The 23,608-nt window shown below is 32.0% G+C and overlaps 1 protein-coding gene across 1 annotated transcript in view; it reads left to right on the top strand.

The window, feature by feature from the left end:
* The window catches only part of PKP4 (plakophilin 4), a 227,778-nt gene that overhangs the window by 72,373 nt on the left and 131,797 nt on the right, over positions 1 to 23,608 (top strand). Inside the window, 1 exon segment of the mRNA XM_074303392.1 lies at positions 7,879 to 8,012. Coding sequence (XP_074159493.1) covers positions 7,884 to 8,012 — 129 coding nt within the window. The 5' untranslated portion in view covers positions 7,879 to 7,883.

The following is a 23,608-nucleotide window of genomic DNA, read 5'->3' as shown; positions in this document are numbered from 1 at the left end:
AGCACGCAACATCTATTGATGACAGTTCTTAAAACTTACTTTTGTATGTCACTTAAAACTTATTATATTTTTTTCATTTCTCTAGTGTGTTCTTGCCAATGATTTCATTAATCTTGATAACCTTAGAATTAGTAGTTAGATTAATGTTGGAAATGCAAGTTTACTTTTATTTAAACAGCTGATTAGTTTCATATAATTTCTTAATGCCAAAACAATATAACACAACAATGAAGAGTTTCTTTTTTAAAATTGCTAATAGTTGAGCCAAAGCAAACTTTTCCCTATTTTAATCAACAAGCATTTGTTAAACACCTGCTTCTATCTCTGGCATTATGCGTAGGTCCTGTTGGTAATAAGTAAAATAAGTCCTTTCTCTCAAGGAGCTTTCTTTTTTCTGATGTCATACATGTTCACAAATAAGTAAATTTAATTTACTTATTAAAATTAAAAGGCTTCTTTGGAAAGAGTAAGAAAAACAACACTGACAATTCAGAAAGGCCTCTTGAATAGATCTTTCATGTGATAGCAAAGGGTTTTAAGAGTAAGACTGAGAATATTAGGCTCCTATCTCTCCCCCTTTCCTCAAAAAAACCTCACTTGATCCTGCCATCCCCACTTTGGCCCTTTGCAGTTAAACTCCTCAAAAAGACTTTATGTAATAAGTGCCTCATTTTCCTTCTCATTCTCTTTTAATGCCTTATAATCTGTTTTCTAACCTTATCATTCCAACAGAATTTCTCTCTCCAAAGTTAGAGATATTCTCTCAGTTGCCACATCTCATGATCTTTCTCAATCCTGATTATTCTTGATGTCTCTGCAGCCTTTAACACTGTTGATCTCATTCTGCCCCTCAGTATTCTTTTTTCTCTAGGTTTTCAGGACATCAGTCTCTCCTGGTTCTACTAATCTAACCATTTCTCCCAGACCCTTGCCAGACCAGAATTTCTCATTCTCCCTCTTCCCCAAACCTTGCCAAGACCTAATTTCACCTTTGCCACATTTCTTGAACATGTACCCTTCTGCCCTTTGACACTGCTATCACTCTAGTGCAGGGCTTCATCATCTCATGTCTTGATTATTGCAATAACCTGCTTCAGGTCTCTTACTACTTCAATTCATTTAGCCACAAAGGTGATTTTCCAAAAGTACAGGTCTGGTCATATTACCCTTGTACTCAGTAAACTAAAGTGGCTTCCTATTTCCTCCCTGATTAAAAACAAAATTCTATGTTGAGTATTAAAAGGCCTTCATAACTTAGCCTCTTCATGCTTTTTCGGTCTTTCACCTTTCCTCCTAATTTGTAAACCAGTGAAACTGATCTCCCAGCTGTTACCAGAACAAGATATTCATTTCTGAGGGGCAGCTAGGTGATGCAATGGATAGAGCACCAGCCTTGAATTCAGGAGGACCCGAGTTCAAATGTGGTCTCAGACACTTAACACTTCCTAGCTGTGTGACCCTGGGGTTAAGTGACCCAAGCCTCAAAGAAAAAAAAAAATAAAAGATATTCCATTTCTGGACTCTGGGCATAGTCTCTGTCCCCTATTATTGGAGTGTTCTCCCTCATCTCTACCTACTTGGTTTACATTTTTTTTGTTTGTTTGGATTTTTTTGTTTTGTTTTGTTTTGCTGAGGCAATTGGGGGTTAAGTGCTTTGTTCAGGGTCACACAGCCAGGAAATGTTAAATATCTGAGACCAGATTTGAAATCCTGTCTTCCTAACTTCAGGGATCTGAAGTGTCTCTATCCACTGCCCCAATTAGCTGCCCCTACATGTATTCTTAATGGGAAATTGAAAATGCAGTTCCAGAGGCATGTTGTGTAGAATTTGAAGTAGAGATTTGGGAGTCATCTTTTAGGACCACTACAACTATTGGTTTTCCCTTTTGCCTTCCGAATCAAGTCCAAACTATATAGAATGCCATTCATTTTTAGGTATGAGGTTCTGAAGTTTATAGTGCTTTGCTGATGATAGATCTTGTTTACATAATAAAAACCTTTCTAAAATTTATCAGATATATTTTGTTGTAATGAAAATCATTGAAATACAGTAAATTATTGTATTTATGCTATGTTGCTTTATATGTTGTTTTCCCAGTAGAACCTAAATCCTTTTTGGGTAAGGACTGTATTTTTGAATCTATTGTTACCATTTAGCTAACAATAGCTTGGTGCTTGGCATATAGAAAGCTCAAATTAATTGCATACTTTTTGATTTGATTTATGCTATTGGTAGATTCAATCATTAATTAGAGTCATGGCCATGCCAAATAAAACTTTGTTGTAGTTGTTTTAATTTAAAAGATAATTAATTGAGAAGGCCTCAGAAAGTCCTACTTTGGGTTTAAACTTTAGTAGCTTAAAGCTGCAACAAAACTTTATCTATATTATGTGTGTAAATAAATTAGTTACTTTCTTATTTAGAGTCTTTATTATTCATTTAAATTTGTATCTTCAAATAAATCATTGACAATATTTTAAGAAACTATACATTTTGGCTTTCCCTGTGCCAAATCCTGAGACTGGTCTTTGTCCTAAACTAATTTTGGTAATGCTTTTATTTCTAGCAGATTTTAAAATATAACTTGAGTTATGTTTGCTACTTCTCAAGTATTGGAATAGATTCCATATGGTTCTAAGAATTTTTTTCTTTTTTACTTTTCAAGCACATTCTAGTTTCCTAGTATTTTACTTCTTTCATTCTCTGTAAAGTTTCCAGCTTTATGAAAAACAACTTTGTCTTTACTGTATAGTGATAAACATTTAGTAAATTTTTTATTATAAATAATACAAATTTTTTATTAGTTTTAATTTATCTTCTATCATCTTTTAAACTAATTTTTTTTATTTAATAGGTTTTTTTTTTTATTTACCAGATATATGCATGGGTAATTTTACAACATTGACAATTGCCAAACCTTTTGTTCTAATTTTTCCCCTACTTCCCCCCTTCCCCAGATGGCAGGTTGGCTAATACATGTTAAAGTGTAAATTAAATTCAATATATGTATACATGTCCAGACAGTTGTTTTGCTGTATAAAAAAGATTCAGACTTTGAAATAGTGTACAATTGGCCTGTGAAGGAAATAAAAAATGCAGGTAGACAAAAATAGTGGGATTGTGAATTCTATGTAGTGGTTCATAGTCATCTCCCAGAGTTCTTTTGCTGGGTGTAGCTGGTTCAGTTACAGAAAGTAATATGGTAAAACTCATACAAAAGAGGATAGTAGCTGATCCTGACAAGGTCTAGTACACCAGAAACATACTTGAACATTTATATGACATTAAAATTGAAAACATTTTATTATGCTTTAGATAGATTTTTAAAAGGAGGTATAAGCAAGATCTCAGCCAAGGTGGCAATAAAAGTAGATATTATTAGGATTACAAGGTGAGAACTCAGGTTGTCTGGACAGTTCTCTGGTGTTAGGTGAGAACTCAGGTTGTCTGAACAGTTCTCTGGCTCAGAATTCATACCTTTGGTTTGGGGCCTTTGAAGGGAGTTTACTTACACCTTTGATCTTCTGAGGTAGAATTTACATGTTTAAAAGAATTTTGCACCTTTAAGAAGACTGAGTTAAAGAAGCCTTTAAGCCCCTGAGTTCTCACATGCCCCTTTAAAAGGAGCAAGTTCATTGGTTGAAGTGTTTTCTCACAAGCCCCCTTGAGTTCTCACTACAATCTCTTGGAGGATAAAAGAAGACAACATTGGGCCCAGAGAGTTAGTCTACTCTGGGGAGGAAGAAGAGTCTAGCCAGGAGATTGAGTTGAGACAGAAGATTTCCTCCCAGAGAGGGATCAGCAGTTTCTGGAGACAACAGAACATTACATTTTGACGTCCACAACGTGGGGCAAGGACTTTTGCTTATCCTGACAAGGACTTATTCTGAGCCCTTCAGAGGAGCTAGCCCAGACCTTCGCATTTAAGGACTTATTCTGGGCCCTTCAGAGGACCTAGCTGCTGGGACCTTGGCAAGAGATGATTAAAAAGATATAAGCAAAGGGTTATTCCTGAATCTCAGGGACTACATCATCCTGAATATCTCAATAACAACACTCAATAGCCCAAGAAAGCCAGAGCAAGAGTCAAAAGAACACAGCATGTCTCAATTATGGTCCATCCATTATTTGTAAAAGTGAGTACACCTGGCCCAGTGTTAAGAAATAAGCTTAGAAGAATTAGCAAAAAACAAAAGTTATTGATAGTGGCAGAGACAGTAAGACACAAACCTGGAAAAAAGAGAAAGCCATTCACAATTACTAACTCTACTTCCCTTACTCTTATTTTTAAACTCTCTAGTCTGACCTTTGATTTCATATTTCAACTGAAACTTCCCTCTCCAAAGCTATTAATTATCTTCTAATTGGAACTTTTAATGTGTTGTATAAGAATATAGCTATAAAATGCTTTATGGAAATATATCTAAATTATTAGAAAATATTAATTGTTCATACATGGGCTGAACTAATGTAATAAAAATGACTATATAAATTTACTTTTTTTTAATGTATTGCCAATCAGATTACTGAAACGTGATTTTCATATAGCTAGAAAAAATAATGAATCTGGAGGAGCTAATGACCAAAAATCTTACAAAAAATACCAAAAAAGAAAAAAAGATAGAAAGGAAAAGGATTTGGCAATACCAGCTCTAAAATTGTACTATAAAGCAGTAGTCATCAAAATTACATCAACATTTTTCGTTAAAGTAGGTATCAGTTAGGAGACTAGATTAAGAACATATAGATGGGATTGAATCTAATAGCCTAATATTGTGTATAAAGCCAAAGATTCCAACAGTGGGATAAGATTGGGAATTTGAAATGCAGGTTGGCAGAAATTAGGTTTAGATCAATACTTCACACAATATAGAAAGATTGGCTCCAAATGGATCATGTGACTTATACTTGAGATCCTGAATTTGATTTTTAAAATAATTGTTAACTTTCAATATAATTAGTTTCTTTTATAATGTTTATGCTTTCAAAAAATGTCAAGAAAGTTTTTATATTTTTATGTTTACAAGTCTGTATTTTTTACTGGACTGTTATAGAACTCTATAAGCAAGAAAAAGTTAAGGGGAAAAGTTTACTTAAGGATCTATGGGTAAAGGAAGAACTTATATTCAAACAAAAAGTAGAAAGAATTAAGAGAAGACAAAATAATTTTGATTATACAAAATCAAAAAGATTTTATACAAACAAAACCAATATAAAGTTAGAAAGGGGATGGCATGTAAAGGAGAGGAAAGTATTTTCGGTGCATTTCTCGTTTCCAAGATAAAAAAGTTGTTCAAATAATTTGAAAAGATTTATAAATTCTGATCAGTGTGGTAACCCACCATGATTCCAGAGCTGATTATAGTCTAGATATTCAAAGAGAGGAGTGATGAATTTAAGATGTATAATGAGACATTAGGATTGAGTGTGAAAATCTGTTTTACTTTATTATAATATTTGTTAAAAGATTTGTGTTTTTAGTTTTTTTGATACTTCTATACATATGTCTTTGCATTGGTCACTCATTTATAACATTATTAACATTGTGTTTTGTTAGAACTGTTTAATAGTGCTAGCTTGAGTATATCTGTTGTCTTGTTCTGCAGTCATACATAATGTTCAGTCTGCTCATTAAGATGAGAAACCCCTTTGTGGATAATGTACATATCTTATATTTGTATAGTATTTAAATGACACTCATTCTCCAGCCCTCCACCAAAGAAACTTTGTACAGTTTTAAGGACATGGTTGGTTTTTTATAGACATAAGGAAGTTATTCAGTATTGTAATAAAAGGCTTAACCACATAATTCTGTGGCTTTTACATTTTATGGAAAAGGTTATGTTTATCCATTAATTTTTTTGCTTATTCTCAAAGCTTAATGTCATTACTTTATCAATGAAGTTTCCTCCCCAGTCCCCTTTTCCTTTATGAAAATTTTCAAAATTCAATCTTAACAATTTTTCTTGCTTTATTTCCTAATAATTTAGGCATTTACATTTTTAAAATTGTTGCTTTGTTTTATTTTTATGTAGTAATATTTCTTATCTCTATCAATTGTCAGTTAAAAATGTGTATTGTTATGTTTTTTCCATTTCACCTTCTTTCTCTTCATAGTTCTTTTAACTGTCTTAAAAGTACATTTGTATTCCATTTTGTATGCTATATTTCCCATTAAATATACTCCCTTTTCTTAATCAAAATACAAATAAAATTTATTTGCAAATCACTCTTCCCTTCCTTTTTATTCAACACATTGAGGTTACAGTTAAACATTTTTGTTAGCTTTTTCTGTTAAATAAATATGGATTTATGAAAATCAGATGTTGAGCTAATTAGACATAGTTGATTCATTGATATTATTAAAGAATAATGGACCTGAATAATGGAATGTAGCTTAATTTCCAACTCTCAATTTTTGAAGTATTTTTGTACTTTTAGCAAAATTAAATAGGGAATAAATGTATTTAAGAATAAGAAGCCGAGTTTTGCCTCTTATTGTAGGTAAAAGTATGAAGTACTTATATAAGAAGATTTATTACTCTTATTTAATCTTGCTGGTTCTGTCACTTGTTATAGAGGCATGTAAGACTATCCCTGTTTTCTGTTTGGCTTATTCCAGAGTTTTTCAATGATTAACTCCTTTATATCAAACCAAGCTCTTGTTGAAATTGTAAGCTAATTTTTTCATGCCACTATACTTTTAAAAATACCTATATTAACTTACCTTCATCAGCAAAAATTCTTTAAAAATTTAGCAGATTCTGTTTTCTTTTTTTTCTTTTTTTTTTTTTTTGCCATTTTTTAAAAATAATCTCTGAGTATTGATATTTTCTTAGAAAGCAAACTAGTTGAAATCTGCCCGTAAGGATTTCATCTAGTAATGCATTAGAATGTGCTAATATACAATGCTTGCCAGAATTACTTTTTGATATTTTCAGGACATCATTTTGTGGTTTTATGTTTGGTTCATGATAACACTAGAAAGAACTAAGAAGTTTTTCTCTTTTCCATTCATGCCAACTTAGTTTTTCCTACCTATAATGTGTTAAAATTGACATTTTTTGTTCTTTAGAGTGTCAAATACAGTCATCTTGCTTTAACTTAAAAGACTAGCATTATTCGTATCAAGTATGAGCCTGAAATATATTCTAATAGTACATCCTATATCTTTGTATGTTAAATCATGGTTGTCCAAAAGAAATCAAATGTCGATGACAATTCTAACTCCTTTTTCTTGTTTTTGTTTTTTGTGTTCTAGAAACAAAATCTTAAATGCCCTTTAGTGAACATTTAATGATAATGAACAATTTTTTTTTTTAATTCTGCTTTCCTATCACTCATCCCAACTATATACTTTGCAATTTGATTATTCTGTGAGAATCTTATTTAGTTGATGCTATAGAATAGATAATATGTTAACTTGTCTTATATGTAATTTACTTGTTGAACATTGTTGACCTTCAATTTAAAAAATGAGAGCAAATTTCTAATCATGAACTGCCTTAAATTTCACTGACAAAAATTTCTTCCTTTTTGTTGTTCATCTTGTACTATAAAATATTATAATATTTTCCACTTGTCTTTTTAAAGATATTTAAATATGTTTAAAGAATGCCAATTTTTTTATCTCTAGTAACATGTTTTATATATATATATATATATATATATATTAAATGAGGTTTTTTTTTTATTAATAGGTAAGGAATAGTTTTTGGTTATGAGAATTTCTTTTGTTTGCCCTTTTTTAAATGTTAAATGTTTTGTGTTTAAGCCTATAAAATGTTTGAGAAACAGTCTTTAATTTCTAAATTCAAGTGATGCTTCAGCACTAGTAGCTGAGAGTGTTAGTTAACTCATTGACTGCTTGGTTGCAGGAGGAATGCCAGCTCCTGAGCAGACCCCCTTGGTGGAAGAGGGGCTGCAACAAACCAACCAGAAAGCTTCCACAGACCCAGGCATGGAACCAGAAACCACAGCCACTACTATTCTTGCCTCTGTGAAGGAGCAGGTACTTTACCATCCTCTTTTATTAATTATTTTTTAAAAGATTAATTTTCTTTAGTAATTTAAAAGTTAATCTCTGGATGTGCTTTAAATTTTTTCCTTGACCCATTCACATTTTCTGATTATAAGGTATTTACATCCCTGAATACATTGGGATGACTGAAATGTAGACCTCCTCAAGGTTCAAGTCAGAATTTGACCATGCAGGATACTTATACATCTGCAAGTAAGGAAACACACATATTTATATATATGGTAATTGGTGTCTTTGTTTGCTATGCATTGCATATTGTTTGCATGCACTAAAATATTTGTAAAGCAGACCTGAAATGCTGGTTTTTCATATCAGTGCTCTGGCAACTTTGTGACTTTAAGACTTTTAAAGATTTTTTTGTTTCCACATTGCCTAGATATCCAGGGCTGTCTCACTCACCTGTAGACAAAGGCTGTATTTGTTGTGTTTGTGCGAATCAAAGCATATTCATTTTGTGAGCTGATGTTTTATAGTTTGTAAAATCTGTGCAAGTTTGCTTTAATGTCATGTTTTATGTTGACTTTCAAAGAATTAATGCTATTTCTCTTATGCAAAAGTATTTTGCTATTATAAGATACTATGTGTTTTGATTGGAGAAATTGAATTTTCCAAATTTATTACCTTGATATTTTGCAGCAGAGTTAGGAAAGTATAAATTTTAATTTTTCCTAATCTTGTTCAGAATACAAAAATCTTAGGAGACTCCAATGGATATTTGACAGGCAAATCTTCTAGGAATTAAATCCCTAAACTTGAAAGCCGCAGTGAGAAATTTTTGATAAACTGCTAGTTTTTTTCTTTCTTAAACTGATATAGACCCTAAAAACTGTGTATCTTATATGTTTTTTCTTAGCAAACTAATATCTAGAGTTGAACAGATGATAGTTGAAAAATGATAATTTGGGGTTAATTATTTTAGTGTATGTTAAACTAAGTTCTGTGCCTTTAATGAATGTTTCACTACTCCATCTCAGATCTGATAATGATATTGTACTTATTTGTCTTGAAGTTAAATGATTCCACAATTTTAAAAAATTTAGCATAAAGTTAGACTGTCTTCTTTCCTTAAAATTAGAGGCCAAACTATTCTGAGGACTAAGGTTTAGAGAAAATATGAGAAAATTGCAGAGATTTTTTTATTTGCTTCAGCAAATAGTTATTGAATTACTACCTTGGCAGAGATATTTAATATGTATGTAATTTGTACTTATTGTCTGTTAATATAAAGATATTTTAACACAGACCCTTTAAGTAGTTTATAGAATAATCTGGAAAAGAAAAAGTTAATTATACAAATAATGATAAAAATAAAAGAATAACTACAGAAGATAGTGATATAAATCCTAAGAAGAAACTCAGGAAAAGTTAGTTTTGACAAGCTGAGGATCATTTTTTCTTGTAATAGCATCATCAAGGAGTTGATAGCTGATTTGAGCTTTGTTCCTTTCAGATTGCAGATAGGGTCCTAGAAGAATGCATTCCAAGCAGGAGGAGGAATTAAAATGGACTGGTTTGGCTCCCATGTAAGGTCTGAGATGATTCTGGAAAGGTAGTTTTGAGCCTTAAAAACTTTCAAGCTTAAGTTCTAGAATTTATATTTTTTAGAAGACTATGAGAATCCATTAAGAGCTTTTGGATAAATAAGTGCCATAATCAGAATGGTGCATTAGGATGACTATTTGAAGAAGCTTTGTGGAAAATGGTTTAGAAAGGTGATAAACTAAAGGCAAGACCAATTAGGAGATCATGGTAATAATAGAGGCAGTCATCATTCAGCAAGTATTTATTATCTGCTATATGTTAGGCCCCATGCTAATTGCTGAGGATATTAATAAAAGGAATCTAATAATTTCTATTTTCACTTTGCGTATCCTAATGGAGGAAAAAAACAAGTGCATGTGAAAACTCCTGCCTGAATATAAAGTTAATAAATACAAAAATATATGAAGTTAAATATAAAGTAAATTGGAAGGAGAGTACTTGTAGTTGGGAGAATCAGAAAAGGCAGAAATTAAGAGTTGAGCTTCATTGTGAAGGCAGGAGAGACTCTGAGGTGGAAGTTAGGAAGTAGTTCCATTTTACAAGACTAAAGTGTCACATATTACAAGACATGATGTGTCACATGCGAGGAACTGGAAGAAGGCTAACTTGACGGGATTTCATAGTGTAGGAACAAAAAGAATGTCTAATGAGGCTGGAAAGATCAGTTGGACCCAAAAGTTACAATAAATGTTGTTGAAGTTGTAGAAGTGGGAAGATATGGCAAGTGATTGGACATGTGAAATTAGAGAGAATGAAAAATTTAGAATAATTAGGAGATTACAAACCAGCGAGCCTGCAAAGTTCACAGTAGCTTCAGCATCAATATGACAGTTTTGAAGAACTATAATTTAGAGGGAAAGATACTAAATTTACTAAAAACTCTAAACTTAAGGTACCTCTGGGATATAGTTTGAAATGTCTAAAGGGCAAGTGTGTTAAGGCTCTCTAATATAGGTAGGGAGCATCTTATGGATTTTGAGAAGGAATAGTTCAAAAAAGAGGAAAACCAGGAGAAAGTTAAGTATCACAAAAAGCAAGGAGTAAAGATCTAGGAAGACAGGAAGGTCAACAATGTCAGATTAAAAAAGAATAGGATTCAGAAAAGACCAAGGTATTTGGCAGGAGTGTACATTTTTGAAGACTTAATTTCATTTGTGTGATGAGATAAGAAACCAGATTACAAAGGAGAGAGGGGAAGGGGAATAAATACATCAGTGTAGATCAATATTTCTAAGAATTTTGCTGACAAAGTAAGCAATAAGATAATTGCTAGGGGGCGGGGTTGTTTTGTTTTAAATAAAATGAAGAGTTTGGGCATGCTAAGTAAGCGTGTTAGGGAAAGAACCAATTAATAGTAATAGGTCAAAGATTCTAGAGAGAGGGGATAATTGAGGATGTAATCTTCTGGACAATGCTGGAAGTGTTGTGACCACTTACATATATAGAAAAGTTGACCTTTGTAGAAAAAGAATCAAGTTGTCAGAGACTGAAGTTAAAGTAATAATATGATTTACAAAAGGGAGAAGAAAGATCTCATGTAGAAGGATCTCCTTTTTTCCAGTGAAATTAAGTTGCAAGATCTTTAAGAGAGAGGAAGGATGAAGCTTGGAAGAGATTCTATTATTAGGGAGAAATAAAAGGATTGCCTTTCTACAGAAAGGGCCAGGTTAATGTTGGGTGACATTTGTCATGCACCTAATCAATATAGTTATGAGATTTCCTCTAACTTCAGTAAATAATTTATGAATAGACATGTCATAGGCATCCTGGTTCAAGCAAGTACCCTGTAAAAGTCTCGTATTGAAATGAAATAAGATACTTACTGTTCAAAAACTAGCATAAAGAAGTTTAGTTGCAAAAGAAAAGATATTCAACAAGGATACTACAGCACTTAACTCATATAGACATGACCTCTTTTAGCCTCTATTCAGAAAAAATTCATTTTAGGACATAGTGTGATGATTTGTATGGTCTTAAGACATTCTCTACAATCTGAAGGTTCCCATCATCTTGCAATTGCATTTTATGACTTTAGGTGATCACGAAACTATATTGATGAATATTGATGGTCTCTGGGCCAATCAGGTCTTACAAATAGCTTTTTTTTTTTTTTTTTTTGCCTTTTAGTGAACAAATAATTCTAACATGATGGGAAATTGGGAGACCTTGGCAAAAAAAAAAAAAAGATCCTATTTATTACTTCTGATATCTTTGTGATAAAGTCCTAAAGATGAATTAAAGGCTTTTGTTAATTCAAGTCTTGTGGTTGCAATGAATTTTGCATAGACAATCAAAAGTGAAAAGAGAAAAAAAATTAAAAAGATAACAAAAAAGAAAACAGAATTTCAAAGACCATTCAGAGGAATGACTAAAATATGGAGGAAAATGAAAATCACAAATCTTTACAACTCCAAAAGACTGGTGATAAAATTTGTTGCTCATATCGTAACAGAGGGTGAACTTAGAATAAAAAATGAGGCATACATTTTTTTTTGACATGGTGAACATTGGAATTTATTTTGCCTCTGTATATTTGTTATTACTAAGGTTTATTTTTCTTCTTTTTTTCAATGTTGGGGGTGAGGGTGAATAAAGGTAAGGGGGGAAAAAGAAGTGGGATTAAAGGGGAAAATTGTTAATTAAAATTAATTTAATTTTTAAAAATTCTAGTTTTTGCCTCCCTTCTACAGAAAGACAAAATCCCAGATCACAATAATGCCAAATTGACATGAGGTGATCATGATGAATAAAAGAAACACCAAAGTATCAAGTTCATAGCACAGCACACTTCAGGCACTGTCAAGGATTCTCTTTTTTGGATCAGGATCAACTGTAGTAAAATAGCTAGTCATAAGCCTCGTATCCATTACCTGTTCCAGAATATGAAAAAATGATAGCAACATTTATATAGCACTTACTATGTGCCAAGCACTGGTATAATGATGTTCTCCACTAGGTATTCTTTGCTTCATCTGCCCAAATCTTTAAGCCTCATCAAAAAGATGAAACCCCTTTAGAGACTTTTGCAGGCTCACTGCCACTTGCACACATAGGGATGCTAAGGAATATTCATCATCTTGAGGATTCCCTTTTTTTTTTTTTTTAAAGTGAACACACCTTTGTCTTCTTTATTGTATTAGAAAGGACAGCACCTCCCAACAATGTGTGGTCCCTCAAATTCTTTCTGGGAAGGAGTTGCAGAAACTATCCCAGAGGAAAAGCAGGGATAGGGGTTAGAATTAAAGTTATTTTCTCAAAATGTACAGAGCCCTCCTTAAGGGATATTGATCTAGAGAATCAAGGATCCAGACCCTGGTGAAGGAATAAGGAAGAGCCAGTGAAAGTCAGGTAGGACAATATTCAAAAGCAGACCATTCTTAATGGATAAGTCTTCTTGAAGACTGGATCCAAAGAATTGCTGATCTGAAGAACTCTGATTCTTTGTAGAAGGGTGCCATTGATTCATCATAGACATGAGTTCTGGGAGATTCTAATGTTACAGTTCTAGATTGTCAGGGGCAAAATTCTTGCCTTTAAATGGAGGGAAAATACCAGTTGGCCAGCTGGGAAGAGGTTTAAAGTCATTTGGGTAATAAGAAATTCTATTTGGCTGCAATTATGGAGATCACTCCCAGCATCATGGAGGATCACGACTCATATCCTTGACAGTGAGCCTCCTCTGTCATTTTTTTAATTGGTTATTTAGTTGAACAAAGCATATGATGGATGCTAACATACCCCAAAAATAAAACAGTGTAAAATGGGACATCAACAAAGTGTCTCCATTCCTCCTAATGTTAGAGGAAAAATCCCCTGATTATCTGATCCTGTGTTCTCCAAAACCCAGACCACATAGCTGGATCCATATTCACCATTCAGAAGTCAATGTGAAGTACTTCTGAAACTTATATGTGGATTTGGACTTCAACAACCAATAATCTGGTAATAGAGGAAATCCCAGGGCATGGGGTCTTGAGAAATTCTCCCAAAGGACTGAGCTGCAGGCTACAATGCTGCCATGAAAAAGTTTTGAGAGAAGGAGTGAAAAAATGAGCCAGGCCCTTATAGATAGACCACCACTGGGTTAGTAGAGCAGGCAGAGGTTCAGAGCCTGAAATGAAGACCTCACCCTTTGCCATAGTCACAATTCTTTGGAGAGTCCCAGGTGAGCATGATTTTTCCTTTTAATGATAAAGCCCTTTTGTTCTGTGCCTTGCTCATCAGGTAATCTAGTGTGATCTTTTCATTAACCAGTTCCCAGTAACAGGTGAATGGTTGCTTTTCAGAAGTGGTATGGTGCTTAACGACTCTGAGGAACCTGCAGCTCCAGAAGCCTGATAAGCTGCTTATTCTTTCTACCCCTGTGTGCTTGCCAAAAGCTTAACGTAATCAGGTTTTTCTGTATATGTCCAGAAATTTGAGCCTTGCAGAGACATAAAGGTACAATTGGAGAGACCATTATAATACCTACTTTATATTATTTAGGACTATATCCTGCATGGGTCCTACCAGAATAGAACAAAAATTTTTGCGACTCTCTGAGGAAATAGGGGGCACTGTAATATGTAGGTAGGGAATGTACAATCTCCAGAACTACAAAATATGAGTAAGTCCCATTTTAGATTCCCCCAAGTGGAAGAAGTAACGTGAGGAAATATAATGCTAGGAGGTTACAGGCAGGGGAATGTCAGAGTTTTTAATTAGAGAAATGAACAGTTTAGGGTAGTGGAAAAATCTAGTGGGAGAACCCTCCTTATATGTGTAGGTCACCATAGCTTAAAAGCAGGAGAAAAGGATTCAGTATCTGGGATAGCTCAAAACAGCCTGCAAGAAATTTCCAATGTGTGTATTTATACCTTAAAAAGTGGAAAATCCTACAAATCATAGCTTGGTTTATTATTCTGTTGATTTCTGGAATTAAGAAAGTGATGAAGAAAATGTTGATAATGCAGAATAAACTTAAAAGGGTGTGTAACATACTTTTTCTTTTTCTGGTGAACTGCTTGTTAAACATGATCTTTGCTCATGACTGTTAAGGAAATTGAGGAAATATAAGGTTAGGAAATTTGAGGAGACAAGAAAATGGTGAGTTGATGCTGAAATTGTGAAGAATTACTTTAGGAGTGGTTATTCTGTAGTTACCAAAAATACTGAGTGGATTTCAAAGTGGGAAAGGTTCTTGAATTTAAGGGGCTTAAATGTTGACTTATGTTGACTACATGAAGAAATTTCATTGGACTGAAGGATTCAAGTAAAAGAAATCGGTGAAAGGGAATTGACAGTCAAGTACAGATCACTTTTGGGAGTGAAAAAGAAAGAAAAAAATAATAGCTTTAAAAGACTGCTGTTACATGTGGGATATTATGGATGGGTGAGATCTGAGTATACTTAGTGTCAGGCAATAAGAATTTAGTAGAAAAGAACCTTACTTCATTTTCACAGAGATTAAAAGGCTTATTACCCTTTCAAAAAAGTCTCTTCTATCAATTAGAAGTCACTGTTAGTTGATAGTGCTTTAAGGATGGTGGTAGGTGCCAAAATGTATTTGTAACTTTTTACTTTGATAAAACTATTACTTTGATAAAAACTAATTACTTTGATAAACTATTATGTAAAGATTGTTGGTACTTCTTTAGCTTGTCCTTTAGTTTCTGTCATTTTCTTCTTCGGGCCACCAAATTTCAAACTGGGGGACTCTCATGCACCATTGCATAGATGACATTGGAGCACATAACCAGTGAATATATACATATATTTATACAACCCTTCTTACCTTGGGTACTATTGCCTTCAGGGTGACAAATAATCCTTAGTAAACTCTTACTTAAATCAGAGTAACAAAGCAAACTTGTAAGAATTCCCAAAGTAGAATTATAGTTCATGATCATATCAACACAGCATTAGAAGTATGAGACTAAACATTAGTCTGCTGGACCTTTTAAAATTTATATATCTTACATAGAAAATTAAAATTAAAAACCTTTAATGTTTCTTGTGTGTATTACTTAAGAATGATATTTAAAATTTCTTAGTTTTTTTAGCATTTATATTCTAAATGTATTTTTGATAGAAAATAGCAACTTTGATTCCCATTATTAAACATATCTAAGATAAGAATAGATATTTTTGTGCTCTTGCTAGATTTAATTAATCTATGAGTTTCTTTATCTCTTATCTATACCATAAAAGAATATATCTGAAGCTTTACTTTTACCTTGAGGTATGTGAGAATATTATGGTCATATTCTTAGATATATCCTGAAGTTATATATTAAGAAATTCATCCAAAACCCTGAAGTATATGATCATTCAACTTAAGAAACTAGACTCATTCTAAATAGATCAATGTCTCTTCCATATGGTCCTCATGGAACCAAACTATCTGACTCTCAGTAGAGTGAATGTATTCCTTGAAACTGTTCTTTATGATGTTATAAGTATAATAAAATACACACACACATACACACACACACACACACACACACACACACACACACACACAAATAACTAGAAATAAATGACCCAAATTCTGAGTAGACTAAATATTTTATTTCAAGTTATTATTCATAGTGTAATCTTAAGTTTTAGGTTATAAGTAAATAGCACGAAAATGTTAATAGCCAGTGTTATTAAAACCTCTATATTCTTAGCTCATTTTATCTTGCAATTATTTAGACTGATCTGAACTTTTAAACAGTTATTAAATATGTTTCAATAGAATTGGTTTCTTTTGTAATTCTATGTATTTTATTTACATTTCAAGTATTTTGAAGAGTCCATAGGCTTTGGGATTTGGGTCCATGACACAAAATAGATTAAAAGCCCTTGCTTTAGACAAAAGTTTTTCTTTGTATCATATCAGTCATTTTTGGATGCAAAGAATAAGTCTCCCCCCACCCCCCAAAAATAATGTTTCTTGGACCTTGTAAAGAAAAATATAGCTCCATAATACTTGTGCCCATGAAAATCAGTACATATTCATCCATCTTATTATACTACTTTTAAATAGATTTAGAGAGCTAGAAAGGGAACTCTGATCTATTACTTTCATTTACCAAGACTAAATGTGAAGGAAAGTAAGAAATTCTAATATAATTGACCCAAATTATGCCAGGAAACACATTTGTTGGATTATTTATTTTATTATAGATTTATTTATTTAGCTGCTGTACATTTGTTGTTTGCACTTAATTTTTTAAAAGAAATACATATTTATTAATTATTTGGTATCCCAAAAAAGCATATATAATAATGCCTTGGTCTTTATCTCAGACCAAAATGTCATACATAGAAAGAAAACGGTTGTTTGTTAGGTTTTTTAAAACTGCTTCCTTGAAATTTGCAAACTTTTCTGAAAGTGCCTTCAGTTTATTGTGAACAGCTATAGGATAATAAGTTTCCTATTTAGAAACTTGGTCATAGTCCATTTTCTGTTGAGACAATAGAAGCCAAAATTTAGCAGCAACTAAAAGAGTGGATAACAGGGGAGTAATATAGGTCTTGCTGGGTTCTTGTTTCTTTTTTTAAAAATTGAATCACTTGGGTAAAGCTAGAAAATAAAACTTAAGAAGTAGAGTTTTCCCCATATTTGCATCTTTGTCTAAAACCACATCCTACTATATTGAAATGATTTCACTGGATTTTGTATGACTAAGCCATGAGTAATATGAGTTATAAACATATATTTTGTTAGCATAGTTTGTGGACTCTTAAAGATGAATAAGATATTAGAAATGCTCTAACAGATGAGGAACTTGTGGCTTGAAAGGTTAAAATCTAGTTTGTGGCAGAACAAAGACTAGAAGACAGTTTTCTTAACAGATGTGTGGCCGAGGCTCAGAAGCCACAGTTAACACAGTTTGAAGGTCATTGCCTCAGAGTGCATGGGTTGGTCAGCCAAAAACTAGTTTATTTACTTAACTTTGTTTATTTTTGATAATATAGAGAGTATCCAAAATTATATATTTTCTGGCATTTTAGCGTGTGAAAAATTTGTTAGTGTTAAAAAAGAATGCAAATAATTCTTTTTTTTAATATTTTCTGATTCTTAGAAAATATTAAAATTGAGCCTTCAGAAAATAATTATAAATTCCTGATACTTGAATATTCCATAATTAAAGGATTAGAAAATCTGAACTTTTAAGAGACATAACATTAGGAAATTAGAATCTAAATGAAATCTTTTAGTATTTGACTTTGTGTTCAAGTATTTTAACTAGTGAATTATACTCCCTTCCTGTGTGGCGAAATGCCCAGAGTAGAACAGATTCCAGTATAATTATTTACTTTATTCCTCTGAAACTGAAACAGCTTAGCTAACTGCTGTGCACCTGCCTCTGCAAAATCCCTTTTGTTCAGTCACTAAGTTTATTTACAGTAAAATAATTCTGGTGGCCACACCTCAACTAGATAAAAAAACATGCAAGAAATAGGAAGTTTTTGTACTACACATTAAGAAACTTAAGCTACTAGCATAGCCAAGGCAGATATAGTTGTCAATATTAAATATAATATATAGATTTTAAATATTTAAAATGATGTCAAAGTTGTATCCTTTATTTGAGCTATCCTGTTTTAAATTGTAATTGATTGATGTTATCATAGCTATCAAAATACGTAAACTTTAGTTTTAGTGTTTTTCGCTCATGGTTAACAGATTTTTATACACATATAAGATATTAAAGATCATTTAACCCAATATTTCCTTAGTACAAAGAAGGAAACTGAGACAACTGCTCCTGGTCATGCAGATAGTTAGTTGCACAGTTAAAACAAAAACAAGATTTCTTGTCTCCCATACAAGGAGTCTTTCTAATAAAATATGAAAAATCTTTGTTAATAGCATTTAAAAGGTTTGAAATGCAATATGTACCAGATTGGCATACAATTTTATGTTCTACTTCATAAATGCAGACTGTTACTTGTATAAGTTTGGAACTTAGAGATTTTTTTTTTCCCCATTAGAGAAAGATTATAGAATCATAAGGTTTACCAAGTTTTCCATAAGCTGATGAAAGGTCCCCCTTGTGGTTGAGGAGCGCAAGAATCCAACAGTTAAGTTCCCTGACCTGGTTCATTCAGTTAATAGATTGACTGATTAACCAGCTATAATATGCACTAGAGTGCCAATTTTGCATATAGTCTTGTGAGTAGTCTGGACCTAGCACCATCGTAAGAGTTTTTGTAACATGTCTCAAATTCTGCCTGTTTCACAGATATTTTTTGATCAGTGCATTGTTTTACATGGTTGATCTTGGAGCTCTGATTTACTGTGTTTACCTTATTGTATGCCATATTTCAAAACATATTATTGCTTCAGTTTTTAGTAGATCTAAGACTATAATTGAGCCTTTCATACATAAGAATACTGTCTATAGATACATATTTTTAAAAAGAATAGGTTTTTCCTTAGCCTTTTAAAGCATTTCAGTGGAGAATTCCAAATATTTGTGTGTTCTCACTCTCAATCTCTCACTCTCTCTCCCCCCCCCCCCCTTTCTCTCTCCCATTATTTTTTTCCCTCCTTCCCTAAATTGTTTGGAAAAATACTAGCACTATGCTCTGGTATCTAGGAAACATTGACATGACCCTACCTTTAATGCAGTAGTTCTCAGTATTTAGTCATGGGCAACTTGTCTTTTGTTTTTGTAGAAAACATATTGGTCTTCATTATACTTTCTTTAAAATATTACATAAAAATAATTTTCTTGGTATTTTATTCAGGTTAATTTGAGAATATTTCTTACAATTTTTAAAAAAGAACATGATACGCAACAAAATTGTATAACATACATGGGTATTAATAAGATCTCATAATTTTCAATAATAGTAAGATAGGTTGCCTTTGTGACAGTTTATCAGAATGTAATATTGCTTCTTATAATTCTTCAAATATAGAGATCAGTATTTTTTTAATAATAGATTTAACAGAAAACTACAAATGATGTGGTAGAAAGTAAATGTGCTCTGGAATAGGATTCTGGATTTAATCCCACATTTGATGACTACAACTATGTCACATTAAATAAGCCACTTAACTTATTTTAGACATAGTTTCTACATCTGGAAATAAGAGAATTAGATGAGGTAGCTTCTGAGGCTTCTTCCAGATCTGGAGTAATGAACCTATGAAATTTCCTATATTTTATTTAGTTACTCAAAGTCAGACACCCAAAGTCAAAACATAATAAAAACATAAGCTTTAAGCACTTATTTCCATGCACTATCACAAGATATTTGATAACTTTATCTATTCAGATAGAATAAGACCAGGTATATATTTTGCCATAGCAAATGGATTTCTTATCCTCTTACAACTATCTAGCTTGTTTTTTTTTTTTAAGAATAAGATAATTATTTCTTTTGATTCATCAAATGATTAATAAGAATATATTTACATGTTTATATTTCATTTGCAGAGGATGGAATTTTAAGATTTGGAAACATTAAGCATTTTAAATTATACAGAACTTTTCAAAACAACTTCTTTTTGATGAACTTTTAAAAATTAAGATCATCAATCTTGTAATAATTAGAAAAACTAAATGTAGTTCCCTCCTCATTTCTTTACGCAAATGATTGTTGGGTCCAAATGATGAAGGTTTACATTTTGAACTCTTACTTGTTGGACCTACATTTTATCCTGACATCAATTGAGCTGTCAATACAAAATACAATACAATTCTCCTAGATAATATAATTTTCATTAAAATATTCATTTTTATATTTTAAAAATTTTCACTCAATCATACATTGTTAACAGTAGGTTTGCAAAGCAACAGATCTTTTAATGTTATATACAATGAGACTTCAATATCTCTGTGGGAGGGGATAAGTAGGTATGTGAGTGTGTGGGAAAATAAATCTGGTTTTTATTCATTTGGAATTCAAAATAGGAAGAACTTAGTTTCAAAATTAATTATCTCAATTTTTTTAACTATTCAAAGTTTCTTGGAATATAATTTTCTAAGCAACATTTTAACTATGATTGCTTTAGGTAGGATTAGTTATTTTGAATAAGGCTTTTTCTTTACCCCTTAATAATTTTAACTTTAGGTTTTATTTTTAAAGACTCTTATTTTTCTATGGAAAAATTCTGTCTTGTCAGCATATTCCATACACATATATTTTGAAGATTTTAGTAAATTTTTTTAGATTTTTTTAGTCTTTGACCATTTGTTTGACCAGTGCTAAATATATTTGATTCTATCTCCTGGATTTAAGTTTTTTTGTATTTTTATATTTCTTCTACTTAATTTACTCTATTTTTTAAATAGTTTTGGTTACTTCAGAGGATTTTCTCTTTAAATCAGTTGTAAATTTATCCATCAAAACATATATTCTTTCTTTTTTTAAAATAAGCAATAAAATTTTAAAATAATTCATTATCAATAAAATTGTGGACATTTTCAAACTATAATAATTCTTGAGGTTTGTTTTTCAATTATTACATTATATTTACCAAAATGTATCATGGTAATTTTAGCTTCCACACAAACTTTAGCTTTAAATTCACATAGTTTGTATACACATACAACAGTCTGATGATACAATTCTTCTGTCTTTATTACTATGACAAATGTTGACATCATTTACCTATAGTAACCAATTATCATTTTGCATTGTCAATTGGAACAAATAGGCTATATTTATTAGTCTCGCTTTTTTCCCTTTACTTCAGTTTGACCAATTTTAAAATTTTGACCATTGTTCCTTTTCACTTCTTATTACTTTTCACGTTGGGGACAAGATATGTACCTCCATGCCAGTCTTACTCAAAGAGCTCTCTTTCAATTGGTGTGGATAAGAAAAAAACTTGTGATAAGATATTTCTCTGAGCAAGGCTTCAAAAGATACATAAGATTTCACTAGATCAATGGAGGATATTCTGGGCCACATTTATTTAATATCATCCAAGACAGTTTCCTAAATGTCTTCCAAACCAATAACCTCCATTCATTCTAAATTGTTTTTACATGAGAAATAATGCATTGAATTTTTACAGATTGACTTTCTCCTTAAAACAACTAATTGCGATCTCTATCCATATTCTAAGGGCAACTAGGTGGTGTAGTGGTTAAAATACTAGGTTTGAAATCAGGAGTTTAAATGTGGTCTTAGTTACTTAGCCCTATTTGCCTCAGTTTCTTATCTGCAAAATGACTTAGAAAAGGAAATTGCAAACCATCCAGAATATTAGCCAAGAAAACTCAAAAAGCAAGTATGAATTATCACACATGACTGAAATGATTGAACAAAATCCACATATTCACAATCAGATATAATGTGTTTTAAAACAAAATAAAACTTTTGAAAAATAGGTAAAATAAATTTCATTAAAAACAATCTCAGAAAAATACCTTTCCTATTTATGAGAGGAAGCTTGGTATAGTGGACAGAATCCTGGCTTTGGGTTAAGAGACCTGAACTCATATCTTGCCTCTTGATACACATTATATCTATATCATTGACAAGTCACTTATTTGCTCTGGATCTAAGTGTCCTCATCTGTAAAATGGCAAGTGTGACAGGGAAAGTGAATGGATTTGAGCACCCTGAATTTCTTTCTGACTCTAAATATAAAACTGTGTATCCCTGAAAATGTATGTAGTACTTAATATCTTTAGTTTTGTGAGATAAATTTTGGAGGTTTGTTTATTTTAGAAATACTTTGTTAAGTCCTGGGGCAAAGGAAAAACTATGTCTCTACCAGCTCTTACTACTATATTTTTTTATTTTGTTTTGCAAGTTCACCTTTTTGTATATTGGTTTTTCTCAGTCTAGCTAATAGATATTGAAATGTTCCAGTCTGCATCGTATATTAAGATATCCTGAAAAATTGAAATCACAGAAACCAAGAATATTATTCTACAATATGGAAGGAAAACTGGATTTATGAGATAAGTGTAAAAACATGTTTAAGGACAAAGAAATTCTCAAATTCATTAGCTTTGGGTTGAAATCCCATATTTAATTTTAAAATAATAAGCTCTTTTTTTTCATTCATTGCTAATATTTAAGACTAAACCGCTATTTCTTTTTGATTTTTAAGTTGAATGACAGCTTATTTACAATCTATGCTCAATGAAATTGAATGTTGAATCATTGTTTCCCAATTGCACATGCAAACTCATGCTATTACATTTAAAATGAATGGCTGCTGAATTATTGAGATGAAAATAAATTCTGCATTGAATGTTCTGTTAGATTTTCTTTTTAGGATTATTTGAGTAAGAGAAGATATTAACAGAAAATCACTCCCTTTTATCTCTCACTCCAAATGTTATTATATAGGTAATATGTAGGGTACTAGATTCCTTGAATTGGAAGATACCAGAGAGATGACCTCGTTATCTTTATTTCCCATATAATAATCTCCCTCAACATTCCTGTCTTCTTGCTTCTGTTGAAATACTTCTCTCATACCTCTGGATAGATAATTGTAAAATGGAAAATTGGAAGTTGGAAAAATAGAAGCTGAACGATAATCAGTGAGGCAAATCAACTGATACATACTAAAAAGTATTGAGCGATGAATTAATGTTATTCTGAAGGGATGTCTCTAATGACATGCCATAGAGATCCTTCCATAGTCTTGTCAGAGGTTCATGGTATTATAGATTTAGTGTTTAGAAGAGCCTCAGAAGTGATCTAATCCACAACTTCTTAAACTGGGTTTCAACCCTTTACAAGGTCAATGTAACTTGAGTGTGGTGGTTCACGAAAATTTTGGCAACAGGAAAAGGTTTCTGAATGCAATGACTAAAACTTAATTCAAAATCAAATAAATAATGAATTTGAAATGCTTTTGACAGTGCTTGCCCTTGTTGCATTGTGCAACTTCACTGCACCTTTAGTTCTAGAAACACAACATACACACTTTGCACTATGCATGTACAAACACAGCCATTCAAGACAGAGTCGCATAAAAATTTCTTGGGCAGAAATAGATGTCATAAGTAGAAAAAGTTTAAGAAGCCTTGCTCCTAGTCCAACCCCCAAATTTTATAGATTAATCTCCTAGA

Source organism: Sminthopsis crassicaudata, chromosome 3 (genome assembly GCF_048593235.1).
Source record: "Sminthopsis crassicaudata isolate SCR6 chromosome 3, ASM4859323v1, whole genome shotgun sequence".
Classification (NCBI taxonomy): Eukaryota; Metazoa; Chordata; class Mammalia; order Dasyuromorphia; family Dasyuridae; genus Sminthopsis; species Sminthopsis crassicaudata.
Note: the sequence above shows the minus strand (reverse complement) of the source record. Positions and strands in the feature narration are given on the sequence as shown.